Source organism: Nymphaea colorata, chromosome 1 (assembly GCF_008831285.2).
Source record: "Nymphaea colorata isolate Beijing-Zhang1983 chromosome 1, ASM883128v2, whole genome shotgun sequence".
NCBI classification, from domain to species: Eukaryota; Viridiplantae; Streptophyta; class Magnoliopsida; order Nymphaeales; family Nymphaeaceae; genus Nymphaea; species Nymphaea colorata.
The window spans coordinates 32094534-32108658 of record NC_045138.2 but is presented as its reverse complement, the minus strand read 5'-3'; the positions used below and the strand labels follow the sequence as shown (position 1 = coordinate 32108658).

Genomic DNA, 14125 nt, shown 5'->3' with positions numbered 1-14125 from the left:
ATCATCATATTTGTCATGTTTGGTGATGATATTTTGGTGGATATTACTGGTTGGCAACAAAATGGCCATAATTTCAGAAAAATATTGGGGATATTTGTAATTATGCTCCTTATCGATATTTAATATTAGAGATTGCAGCTTTTGTTGCTTCTTACGTTTCCATGTTATTAGGTCACAAAAACATACATGATCTTGTGGTGGATTTTGATCCTCCCCTATTCTGCTGTTGTGTGCATCCTTCAGCTTGACTATAGATGATGCAAAAATGAATTACTATGTAAATGTAATGTGTATTTTTCACTGATATATCGAGATATCCTTAACATTGCATGCAAGTGTGATCTTCCTGGAACATTCATAAGCTCATGCCATCCTCTGCAAATCAGTGTTGTACGTATCGTACGATACATGGCAGTATCGTATGATACGTATCGTCATGTTTCAAAAATGCTATACGATACACCACCTGTATCGTATAGTTACGATACAAGCCCCGCATCGTACGATACAGTTACGACATATAACGATACAATTACGATATAGGTACAATACAATACAATACAATTACGATACGTTATGATACAGTTACAATACATGTACGATACGTTACGATACGTTAAGTTTTACTAATTTTTTATGATTTTTTCAGATTTTTTTTAATTAATTTTTTTTTTAAAATATGATACAATTACTGTATGTTACGATACACCGTATCTTAAAGCCAGACCGATACGGCTTACAGTATGCTTTTTACAACATTGTTGCAAATAAATGCCAGTCTGGATCTAGGAGAGTAGAATTAGCTCCTAACCAATTGGCTGTAAATAGTAGGTCCTTGAAAAGTTCACCATTTGCATGCTTCAATTTACAACTGCCGTTTTACATGCTTCTTATCATCTGTCAGTTTTTGCATGTTTCTTGGTGTTGCTGTTTAACTTGTAGCATCTTAGCTTTCTCTTGGAACGAGTGTTCCTTTTTTAGTTAATTTCAGGGGAAATGTTTTTTTTTTTCGTTTTTCTCTTCCTAAAATATTGGAGTTTATAGCCAGTCTCTTCTCTCAACTTTGTAGTCCCTTTTGTTCTTTAGGTCCGCTTGAAACGTGAATACCTGGATTCACAGGCTTCATCACAAAAAAGAAATGCTAAGGTATTATTTACTTCCAGAAAATACTTTACCTGCTGACATTCATTTGAATAGTATGAGCCCTAGTGAACTTTTAGTTTTGACTATGGACGTAATTACTTTTTTGACAGGTTTTGACTGGAGATGCATGGTATGACCAACAAGCTGCACGGGCAGTGAATCAAGCAATTGGTCGGGTGATCCGGCATCGTCATGATTATGGTGCAATTATTTTTTGTGATGAAAGGTTATGCTGGTCATATTTAATCTGATATTTTAACATCACCTTAAATTCATTATATGCACTGATCGATTAGCTTAGAAAATCCTGTAATAGTAGTAAATCAGCATATTTTTTTCTGTGATCATTGGTTTATTGCCCTTACCATCAAGGCATCAGTTAAGCATCTGAAAGATAACCCCGTGACTCGATATTCATATAATTTATTTATGGGTTCTACCTGGTTGAAATCATAACTTGATTATCTTTAGATAATAGTAGATTAAGTTGTTCTTGACTGGCTAAGCTGAATGAGATAATTAGCTGGTTGCCTTTTAAGAGTGGTCAAATGCTCTTAAGTCTGTCACTATTGATGTGATGTTTATTTCAATATTTTCTGTTTGTAGCATTACACATGCATAATTAACCAGGTAAGGGAAATGGTTGTTTGAAAGCTCTTTTTCTCATATGACAGTGTCTCACCTTCTTTAATTGTGAAGTATTAATTGTTGGTTTTTATTCATGGAATCTATGTATTTGCCCTTGCTGGATGTGATCTTCTTTGTGGATGGTACTGTGCTTTAGCAATCTTCCATATTTAAATGTGAACTCCCCATGACTTTCAGTATTGTGCTTTTCCTTTCCTACATACATTTGCAGATCCTAGTCCCATGACACACTTAAGTTCTTAGATGTGCTCACCAAAAAAGTCTGTAATACTGGCTTGAATTTCTGAACTGCAGTTTCTTTTAGCCAATATAGCCAATACATGAAAACTCATATATGCCCATGAAATCATTTTTACGCTCCTGTGGACTTTCAAAACCATGTCTAATCTGTAAATCCTGATCTTCATGGATTCCGGCTGTTTTGGAGTCCATATAAAGATGCATTTTTTTGGGTCAGTTTTTAACTTTTTATCCACTGAAATGTCATTATCTGGTGAAGAGGCTATCAGTGTATTATATAAACATTTCAAGCATGAAGATTCTCATTCATAGTTACTGGAAGCTTCTATTTGATGGGGTATCTTGCTTCCCTACACATAGTTAGGGAGCTTAAATCTCCAACCTTTTCTTAAAGGAGGAAGCTTGGGGAAATTTGTCTCTCATTTGAAGCTTGTTTCTTGTGCATTGAGAAACATGCTTCAATTTTACTTAGTCTATTTTCATTATTTTTTGCTGTCTTATCCTCACTTCCTCAATGGAATTTAAATTTTTTTTAACATGAATGCATATGATATTCTACTATCACAAGGATACACTTAGTTCCTTTTTTCCCTTTTTTTTTACTTTTTACTACTTTTCTTCATTTGTTTACGTTTTATATTCCACCATGTTCACTTACCTTTATTTTTGCTTGTACCTTTGTATTATGAGCATACGTTTTCCCTGCTTCAGCGTTTTTTAACGCCCAGCCCTCTCTTCTGCTTCTCATGTCGCTTTTGGTGAACCATTTCATGTTTCTGTTAACTGCTCCCACTTTTCCTAATCTTTAGAAAAGAAATGTAGTGTCTCTTGTATTTTGTTTGACAATGTTGTAAAGGAATTTCTAAGTGGACCATCTTATTACTTTCATGTACTCTGTTATTCTCCAGCTCATATTAGTCACAGTAAGTTATAGTAGTTGTGCCTCTTCTTGGCTGTTTGTTTGTGGCTTTGAAGACTTTTGGATTTCAAGTTCATGGGTGCTGCTGGCATTGGTGTGGCATTGGCTACACATCCTGAAACAACATAATTGCTATATCTTGAATCCTTGAAAAATTTAAATGCAAGAGGCAAGATTTATCGTTTCCTGGCCTAAGACCTTGGAAATGTCAACAGTAATTTCTCTTTGCATTTTAACCTAAACTTGTAGACTTGGATCTTAGATCTTTTTGCTTTTGCAGGTTTTCACAATACAATCGTCAGCGTCAGTTGCCACTTTGGCTTCAACCTCATGTTAAGGTCTTATTTTGTCGTTTCTTTTGATATTGGTGCATTGCCAAGAGTTTCAAATATCATGATGCACTCACATTTTTCTGAATGGTACACCCCTAGATGAGTTTGTTAAGTTTGATGACAGACCCAAGTGCTATATGAAATTGTAAAATTTTTTCTTGAAGCATTTTTTTCTTTGCCCTGTGACTCCCAAAATACATGGTTCTTATGACTCCTGGTCAGTCGTCGCAAGCACAGAATGATCATAGTTTGGACAAACCAAGGAAGGGCATAGCTTGTGATTCTCCAGTACGCCCTTCAAAAGTTCAGGCCCTTTAAAGCTGCATTTGTTGGGTCATACACATAGTCTTTGACCTATCATAGGTTAAAGAAAGCAAATGTATGGTTTCTGGTTCTGTGGCCAAAAACAAACATGCTCTTAACTCCTTTATTTTTCTTCCTTCTCCTATTCAAAGTTTTGTATCTTCTTGATGTTGCTGTGCCACTGAGTAGAACAAATGAGACCAAGTGGTTTCTGTTTTTCCCATAATTTTTCCTCTTTCAAGGATTTGTATGTTGTTAACATTAAAAGGATCAATATGTTTTGCAAATAGTCATTTTTTTGTGTGTACCAGCAGCCTTTAGATAATGCCAATGTTTTGTAAACTAGCTTTATAAAATGACTAATTTCAAGATTGATGGCATCTATGATCTAACTAAATCAAGTTCCACAGTGTTACTCAAAATTTGGAGATGCAGCCTTTACATTGACACGTTTTTTCCGTGATATTGGAACATTAAATCAAGTAAGCGTCCGACTGAATGCCAAGCCAAAAGCAGGTGAGTTGTTTGTTTTATTGCATACCTCTCTCTCTTTGATCCAAGTATTTGAGCCACTTTGAGTAGCTTTTCTTAAGAAAATCTTAGAAATATTAAAAAAAGGCAATTAGATTACAGATACAGTCTCTTGCCTTTTTGTTTCTCTTCCATTTTTTTATTGTTCTTTTAGTAAAAGAATCTTTCTTACTCCTGTCTTCATCTCCTACTTTCCAGTCTTCTTCACTCTTCCGTTCTTCCTTGTCTTCTTTCTTTTCCCTTATCCTTTCCCTTTTTCTCCTTGGTTCACTTTCTTCCTTTTTCTTTCTTACAGTTTTCTGTTCCTCCTTCCTTTATTTTGTTCCTTTTCTTTTGTTTCTTTTGTCCCTTATTTTTTTTATTGCTCATTCCCTTTCTTCTGAGATTTAGTCAAGCTTAGAAGTCTTAAAACTTTCGCATAATAGCTTTACATGTTTCTGAACTTGCAAAAGCTTTGGCCTTGGAGATTTAGAAAATTTTATTTCTGAAAATTGGTCCTCATATGACCCTCAATGTTTAATGTGGGCCTTCTACTAAATTGTAAAGGAGCAAACAAAATTAATGAAAACTTGAGCAATGATATCTTTTCTGGGGGTGTATAAAAGGCTGGCGTAGCACATATTGGGTCGGTCGATTGGAGTTTGGACTGGTTCTGGGAGAAGAATCCAACCAAGGCTTGGCTTGCCAGCAGCCCAGTTTGTTTTAGAGTCTTTAGACTATTTCGGTTACTTGTTGGGATTTGTGTAACTTTTTTTTTTCACAATTTTTTTAAAACAGAAAGATTTCGTGTTCACAGGCCATGAGGTTTGTTGAATAATCTGGTTCAAACTGTCATCCTTAGTCTTGTGGATCAATTCACTGGGATGAAGGCCTTTTGCCTTTTCAGAATTTTCTTTGTGATTTGGGCTGAGTAATAAAAGACATGGGAAGTATACTGCTGTTTTTCAAGAGATAAGCAAGAACTGGAAATTGAAGTAGTAAAAGGCAAGCAAACTTCCATTGGAAAAGAATGTGAAACATTTGCAACTGGCTGTGAATATAAAACCTAAAACCTACAAAACTATTTGACTACTCTTATTTGTAGAACGCACAATCTAGATCCTATCCGTTGATTTCTCTTCTTTTTTTCTCAGGCTACTTTAAGTTGTCTGGACTTTGAACTTTTAAAACTAAGAAATTTTTCTTGGTTCACTTAAGGTAATGCCGTAAAGATGTTTTTTTCTGCTTGGGCTCCTTGTTTTCAATATCTTCATCCTTAGTTCCTTACAAGCTGATATTCCTACTTTGCCTTTATCCACAATTAGTTTTACACTTCAGTAGATTTATCTCCTGCATAAGAAACTGTATTGGTGGTGCCTATCTTCTCCCTTCTTTTATTGCTTGTATATAAAAGTATTAATTATTTGAAGACTCTATGCAACACAGCCTCTTATGTTGGCCTGGGCATGTGACCTATGCACTTTGCTGTTCTTGGTCTAGTAGTTAATTATCTTGCTTTCTCGATACTAGCTTGCAGATGATAAATGAAGCATTAGTGTCATGAATTTCAGCCTTGTTTGTGATTCATTGTTTTGGGTTCAGACTCTACTCCTGATTTAGGTATAGATATCACGGTCTCTTTGAAGGAAAAAATTGACGAGGGACCAGCTGTTGTTGGTGGAGACAAAGATATACAAGTGGCTTCAGAGCTCTCAAAGCTGACACCTGGTATGCTTTTTGGTTCTGGTTTCTATTGTGTGCTTCCTTTGTTTTGTGTTTCATCATATCTTTTTCTTTTAGATAACAGGTCAATTCTTCTTTTAATTCAGTTTGACTCTGTCACATAGGTACGGGTGCGGGTACCGGTGCGGGTACGGGTACAAATCATTTTCCAAAAACTTGGGTGCGGGGGTATGGCCGTACACACACACACACACACACAAATATATATATATATATATATAATATATATATATATATCAAAAAAATTACAAACAAAATAGCATATTCATAAATCATTAAATCATCATCCAAAATTTGTAGATACTAAGAATTTCAAGACAAAAAATCTGTCCTTTGGGAGTTCCAAGGGGCGAAAAGGCGAGGAATGAGAGGGGCAAGGGGGGGAGAGGATGAGAAAGGCAAGAGGGGTGAAAGGGGCGAGAGGGCAAGGGACGAGAGGGGTGAGGCAAGAGGGCAAAGGCATCGTGCGAGAGAGAGGGAAAAAAATGGTTTTTTAAAACGTGCAATGGACGATTTTGGACTCGGTCAACTTTGGCCGAGTCTGAAAATGGTCGGATTCGACCTCGGGTACTTTGACCGTTCCCGACACGGTCAACGCCGTACCCGTACCCGTACCGGTACGGTACTGGTACTGCTCCTTTGGAGCAGTACCCGTGTTACATAGGTTTGACTGTTATTGTGCAAACTTCATGTGGAACATTCTGTGGCAGTTGAACAAGTTGCAAATTGTTGTTCACTTGCATTTGTTTAAAAAGCAGTTGTGACGTGTTCTAAAGATTTTCACATGTAAAAGGCAGTTTTGTCATGTTTCAAGATGGATCTATGCTCGTTCAATCGTGTAATGGACTAGCCACTGTTTCTTGTTGTTGAACTTGAGTAAACCTGGGCATCGGGCCAGCCTGGCCTGGCCCGACCAGAAAGCCAAAACCTGGGCCCAACGGGCCAGCCCGATTAAATTAAAAAAAAAATAAATTTTAATATAAGTTTATATGTTAATCGTAATAAAATATTATAATTATATATAAAAATCAATAAAATATATATTAAAAAAAATGTTGTCGGGCCTACCCGGGCTTAATCGGGCCCACCGGGCCAGCCCGATAATTGATCGAGCCGGCCTGGTGCCTTTTTTCTCCTGGCCCGAGTCAGGCTGGGTACCCGGCCCAACGTCCAGCCTTAAACTTGAGTCTTTTAAAAACCTGTGCAGGAAGTTGGAAAAGAGAAGAAAAAGGATCTTATATCCCAAATCCTGATGTAATATTAGTTTATAAAGACCGCATAGGGGCCCACAATATTAAGAAACTAATAGAAAGGGACTTAAGACAATGATGAATTTCCAATCTACCCCTCAAATTTATAAATTTGTTTCTCAACAGTACCAAAAGGCTCAACTGCACATGTGAATCCTGAATTTCCTTTGCCAGTGCCATTTTGTAGATTACCTCTCAAAACCTTTGTTATAGTTATCAAAGTATTACTAGGGTCGCACCAATCCAAAAGGATGGACATCTCAACATCCTCATTTTTGTATTCCATTTCTAATTTCTCTCCTCAATACAATACGAATTTCTTTAATGGATATGCTTCCCTCTGTTATCTGTATTTTTTGTTCTGCAAATCATTTTGTCATTTTGCGACTAAGCACTGCCATGTAGGACCAAGTTCATTAGTGTGTGTGTGAGAGAGAGAGAGAGAGGCTTCTAAAACAAAATTCTGAATGTGATATTAATCTTCTTGTGTTGGCATCTTTCCAAGCTGTAAGATTTTGAGATATAACGCCAAACCACTGGGTGCAATCTTTTGTAGATGCAAGAGGAGAAGAGGAGGAGGTGACTGCACGTGCAATAGAGAGAGAGAAAAGAAAAGGGGACAGCAACCGTGGCCCTTCCACCTTGTCATTGATATAACCTAATTTATGTTACAAGTAAATACAAAATATAACAAGTATTTACAAGTATGCCACCGCCCATTATGTTTGGGTGTATGGATCGGGTCTAGGCAAACCCGATTCAATTTGTACAATCTTAACAACCCCCTCAAGTTGTACATGAGGTTTGATCATGCACAATTTGTTCTTCAATTCCCATAAATGGTGCCCTGTGAACCCCTTGGTAAAAAGATCAGTTACTTGTTGAGACGTGGCTATGTAAGGAGGAACAATTTCGGCTTCCTCAAACTTTTGACGAATGAAGTGTTGATCAATCTCTATGCTTAGTGCGATTACGTAGAACCTGATTGAAAGCAATCTTGATCGCACTTTGGTTGTCACAGAATAAAGATGACTAAGCAATGGGAAGGGAGAGTTCTCCAAGCAGATGACGTAACCATGAGGCTTCAGCTGTGCCTACAGCCATTGCCCTATATTCTGCCTCAATGCTAGATCTGGCAACTGCACGTTGTTTCCTGCTACTCCAACAAATAAGATTGGAATCAAGGAAGAGACAATAACCAGAAACTACATCAGTGTAGGTGGAAATGTTATGTCCATTCAAAATAGTAGACTGTATTGTGTAAACGAGTCCATCCCCAAGAGTATCCTTAAGGTAACGCAAAATGCGTTTGGTAGCATTCATATGCCCTCCTGTGGGTGCATGCATAAACTGAGATATTTGATTCACTGCATACACTATGACTGGACCTGTAAAGGTGAGATATTGCAGCATGCCAACTATACTCCGATAGAAACTAGGATTTAAGTATGCATCACTCCCATCAGAGGCATTCAGTTTTGTGTTGAGAACACTAGGAGTATTTATGAGCTTGCAATTTGTCATACCTGCTCTATCCAGAATATCAAGAGTATATTTATGCTGCGTAAGAGTTAATGTGTTACATTTTCTATCAAGCTCAACACCCAAAAAATACCGTAGTTCGCCGAGATCCTTCATCTTGAATTCTTGTTTCAATACCTCTTTAACATAAGATATATGACATGAAGAATTTCCAGTAAGAACTAATATGTCATCTACATATATGAGTAGCCAAGTGGTATCTTCATCCGCGTGATATATGAATAAGGAATGATCAAGTGAACTTCAGAGAAAACCAGCTTGCTGTATATGGAGAGAAAATTTATCGAACCATGAGCGAGATGCTTGCTTAAGCCCATACAACGATTTTTGTAATTTGCACACCCATTGAGTTGGATCATTGGTAGCATAGCCTGGGGGTTGTTTCATGTATACCTCTTCCTTTAGAAAGCCATGAAGAAAAGCATTTTTAACATCCAACTGATGTAAAGTCCATCTATGTGAGATTGCAAGAGAGATGATAACACAGATTGTTCGCATCTTGATGACTGGACTGAAAGTCTCATCGTAATCTTTCCCATGCTGCTGAGTGAAGCCTCTAGCTACAAGACGAGCCTTATATCTATCAATGCTGCCATCAGGTTTATACTGGAGTTTGTAAACCCATTTTGAGCCTATTACATTCTTACCATTTGGACGAGGAACAATCTCTCAAGTTTGACATTCATTCAAGGCAGCCATTTCTTCGTTCATGGCCTCGACCCAATATTTGCTTTTGCATGCATGCTCATAGCATCTTGGCTCCACCTTTTTGCTCAATTCTATCATAAAAAGCTGAAAATCCAAAGAGAAATTATCATAACTTACCCATCTATCAATAGGGTGCCGTACACGTTCTGATCTACGTGGACAAGCAGTGACAGTTTCTGGAGCAGTTGCTGGAACTGATCGTCGAGTATACACTACTCCTAAAAACCGAGTAGGTGAAGACATGTTTTGGTCTGAGTAGATGAAGGTGTGCTGTCCAACTGAGTATCTGTGGCTGTCTCGAATTCATCAATAATTCTGTCACTTTGTGCATGGAATGTATTAGCCCCTTGGCCTACAACATTCAACCATGAATCATATACATCATCTCTTACATTAAGTGTTGCCTGTGGCTCCTTTAAATCCTTCAACCTGAGCTCATCAAAAGCAACATCTCGTGATATATACACGCGCCCAGTCTTTGGATTGTAACATCTATAGCCCTTATAATTTTCTGCATAACCCACAAATCTGCACATAACAACTTGATATTGAAACTTATTTCTCAAGAAAACATCAACATGTACATAATAGACACACCCAAAAACACGTAGTTCATTATAATTTGTTGTTCTTGGTGTAAAATAAAGAAAGGAGATTTTCCTTCAAGTAGAGACAATGGTAGTCGATTAATGACATGAACAACAATATGAAAAGCTTCAGTCCACAAATTCATGGGCAGATCTGTGTCATGCATCATACTTAGTGCACCTTCAACTATGTGTCTATGCTCTTTCAGCAATGCCATTCTGTTGTGGTGTGTGTGGACAAGAAATCTGTCTAGTGATCTCATGATTTAGTAAATACTCAGTAAAATCATTTGAAATGAACTCACCACCACCATCACATTGGAAATGCATGATATTACTAGAGTATTTGTTTTGGACCAAGGCATGGAATTGAGTGAACAAGCGAAAAACCTCTGATTTCCTTTTTATGAAGTGAATCCAAGTGTAACGAGAATAAGAATAAATAAAAACAATATAATATCTATCCTTGGAAGAAGAAAAAATAGGAGCAGGCCCCCAAACATCAGAATATATGGTATCAAATAACTTCGAAGCTCACTTATTTATTGATTGAAAATGGAGAGCATGACTCTTACAAATATGACAACTTGAGCACATGCTAGACTCATTCATTGGACTTAGACTAGACTTTTGTAATAGTCCGTCTGCAACAAGACTTTGAATGAAAGACCGACTATAATGTGCTAAACGACCATGCCAAATGGATGACTTATCATACTCTGCTATATTGACTTCACTATGGGAAAAGATGAATTTGAAATACAAGACTTGGACACCTTTGGAGCTTCTTCAATGACGTACATGTCTCCTTTGCGAACACCCTCAACGAATGTCTTCTTGGTTCGAGCATCCTTGACATAAACAGAAGAATGAGTAAACTCAACAGAGGAATGGGTATCATCAATAAGCTTTGACACAGAAATGATATTTTTCTTGACGTTTGGAATAACAAGAACATTCTTTAAAGGTATGGAGGAGTGAGTCATGGATATGTCTGCATTTCCAATATGTGATATTTTGTGATGGGAACCATCTCCTGTGACAACTGAACCTTTATCTAAATAAGGGAGAGCACTAGAAAGCTTACCTGCGTCACCGGTCACATGGACTGCAGCACCAGAATCCACATACCATTACTTCTTCATTTTGCTTAAGATTGACCTTAGACAAGGTTGTCATATTAAAATCTGTTGCACATCAGTAGGAATGTTTGATGATGCAATCGTGTTCAATACAGACATACAGTTGACCGTGCTGCCTTATTGTCATGTTTGACTTGTTTTCCCTTGTTTTGAGGGTTATGCCAACATTCTGACTTCACATGACATTTCTTATTGCAATAAAAGCAAGTAGGTATTCTTCTTGGTACATTTGCCTAAGCATTTGTATTTGGCGTTGGAAGAATACCTCTCCCCATGCTTGCCTGTGAGTTCCAAACCCTAGGATGGCTTCCTTGCAAAGCATGGGTCTCGATGACTAACACATTGTGACTGCCATAAGGAAATAATTCTTGTCGACTTGCTTCATGTTGAATCAATTTTGCTTTGAGGTCTTCAAGAACAGGTAATACCTCTAAAGCAGTGCAGAAAACATCAAAATCTGACCCCAAACCACTCAAAGCCTGCTGTACCTTGTCCTTGTCACTGACTGGGTGCCCGATGATTACAAGCTGGTCACTGACATTTTTTATTTCATGTATGTATTCCAAAACTGAACGTGTTCCTCACTTGATATCTTGAAATTGCCTCTTGAGTTGTAGAAATCTTGCTTCTGATACTTGAGAATACGTGGTAACGAGTACATTCCACAACTCCAGTGCTGAAAGATCATCATCAACGTTCGCCATAACTTCTTCTAATAATGTGGAGGTGATATATGCTACAAGGGATTGATCATGTGCCATCCACGTTTCGTATTCAGGATTAATTTCAGCAATGGTTTCTTGAATTTGCCCTGCAGTATTCTTCACCTCTCGCATGATCCATTCGGGTGGCGTAGGTGTGGTGCCATTGAGATGCTCGTAGAGACGGTGACTCTTGATGAAAGGGGCTATTTGACATTTCCAAGTCAAATAATTGGTGTGATTCAGCTTTTGGGAGATGAGTTGAAAGAGAAAACTGGACGACAATATGGAAGAATTGCGATTGTGATGGTCCATGGTTGATTTTGAGGCTAAATGTATAAGGATGAAGACTTACAGTAGGTACTAGGGTAGACGATAGCAACCAGAAAAACAAGGAATTTTAGATTAGGGCAGACGTCAAGTTCAAGGGCAAAAATCAAGGATTTTAGGGTTAGGTCAAAGATTTTAGGGTTAGAGCAGAAAAACAGAAATTAGGGCAGAAATTAGGGCAAAAAACAGAAATTAGGCCAGAAAATGAAACTTCTTACCGGACAATCTCAGTGGCAATAACCTTGCTCTGATACCATGTAAGATTTTGAGATATAATGCCAAACCACTGGATGCAATCTTTTGTAGATGCAAGAGGAGAAGAGGAAGAGGTGACTGCACGTGCAATAGAGAGAGAGAAAAGAAAAGAGGGCAGCAACCGTGGCCCTTCCACCTTGTCATTGATATAACCTAATTTATGTTACAAGTAAATACAAAAAACAACAAGTATTTACAAGTATGCCACCGCCCATTATGTTTGGGTGTATGGATCGGGTCTAGGCAAACCCGATTCAATTTGCTTTATTATTTTTAAATTTTTCCTTGATTACATTTGTCCCTTTGATCGGATGAGTCCGTATCATTCACTTCCAATTTGAAGGAACGGAGGTCATTCACAATGTTCCTCTTATTTTTAAATAACTCCAAACTTCATAAATTCTCTTTGTTCATCTTTGACTTCATTGCATGGTTCTACTACCTCTTCCATTACTCCAACATGATCATGCTTAAGCCTATTGATGCCACACCTATTTTTTTCATGCAACAACAATCTGGTTGTAGTCATTATTTTACTAGTCGTGCCTTTCATTAATGGTTATGTTGTTTAAGGGTATTTCCCTGTTAGATTATGTCTAAGTGCTTTTATGTGCTTATATTTATGTATATCCTGTCATATATCACAGTTCATATGCATATGGATATGCTTATTTCTTGATATTATATGATTCATATATTTATTTATATAACTTCTATATAGGTTCTGTATACCTTTTCCTTGTATGTATTTTTTCTGTAATTTTTGTATTCTTTTTATGTACTTTTAGTTCTGTTTTTTCAATCTTCTGCTTTCCTGCTATTTTAGCATAATGTAGACGGGTATACATAGTCAAGATTAAGAGTGGAGGTTCTCTACAAGGATTAAAGTTTAGAATGCCTGGTAAAAGTTGCTAATGAGAATATGTTGTAGATTATTAAGATATATTTGCTCCTTTTGCTAGAATTACCTTTGTTAGGAAAACAATTGTTTGTAGCCTTTGTTAAATAATGACCCATTTATCAGATGGGTGTCAGAAATACTTTCTGGAATGGTGACTTAAATGAGGTGCTATGTTACATGAACATGCCAAGTGTGCAGACTCAGCTCCAGCATAGCACTCTATAACTTGGCCATCCGAATCAGGTGCTGCTGACTGCACCTGCCTTTTTTTCTGGCAAAAGGAAAACTATTGTGGACCCATATATATATATATACATAGTTACACACACACACACACACACACACAATCTTGTGGACCCGCACCCAAGTTTTTTCAAAAATCTTTTGGACCCACACTCTGCACCTGTGCGCTATAGATGAGGTGTGTGGATGCTCCTCCTGGTTTCTTTATTCCTGCAAGGAAGGTTCTTCTCTTCCAAAAGGCATTATATGATCTTAAAACTTAAAACAAACCCCAAAGGCTTGGTCTGTTAGATTTAACGAGGTTCATGTTTGACAGGTGGTTTAGATTTCGTTGTTTATTTTGATACTGTATGTTTGGCAAACACACCTCTGCAAGTGTGATTGTATTATTGCTTTGTGTTTATGGAATGATTATCACTGGCAATGATGAAAAATTGAATTGATCAAGTTAAAAATAATTCGAAATGACTGATCTAGGCTATCTAGCATATTTTCTTGGCTATCCAGATGTCCATTATCATGTGGCAATATATGTGCAAATCCACTTCAGAACAGAAGCATTTCATTTGAAACAGTAACTATATTTCTTGTAGGAAGTCTGATTTAAGTATGTTCTCTACTGCACTTA

General features: G+C 37.3%; 1 protein-coding gene across 8 annotated transcripts in view; it reads left to right on the top strand.

Moving 5' to 3' along the window:
* The window catches only part of LOC116262678 (regulator of telomere elongation helicase 1 homolog), a 49539-nt gene that overhangs the window by 23053 nt on the left and 12361 nt on the right, over positions 1–14125 (top strand). For 6 of the 8 annotated variants that reach the window (XR_004174517.2, XR_004174516.2, XM_031642188.2 and 3 more), the window contains 5 exons: positions 1087–1146; positions 1254–1369; positions 3231–3288; positions 3996–4101; positions 5698–5823. Coding sequence is in view for 6 of the 8 variants with exons in the window: in XM_031642188.2 (XP_031498048.1) it covers positions 1087–1146; positions 1254–1369; positions 3231–3288; positions 3996–4101; positions 5698–5823 (466 nt within the window). In the remaining 2 variants the exon portion in view is untranslated. The remainder of the gene's footprint in view (positions 1–1086; positions 1147–1253; positions 1370–3230; positions 3289–3995; positions 4102–5697; positions 5824–14125) is intronic. The other 2 variants (XM_031642176.2, XM_031642171.2) reach the window with 2 other exon arrangements.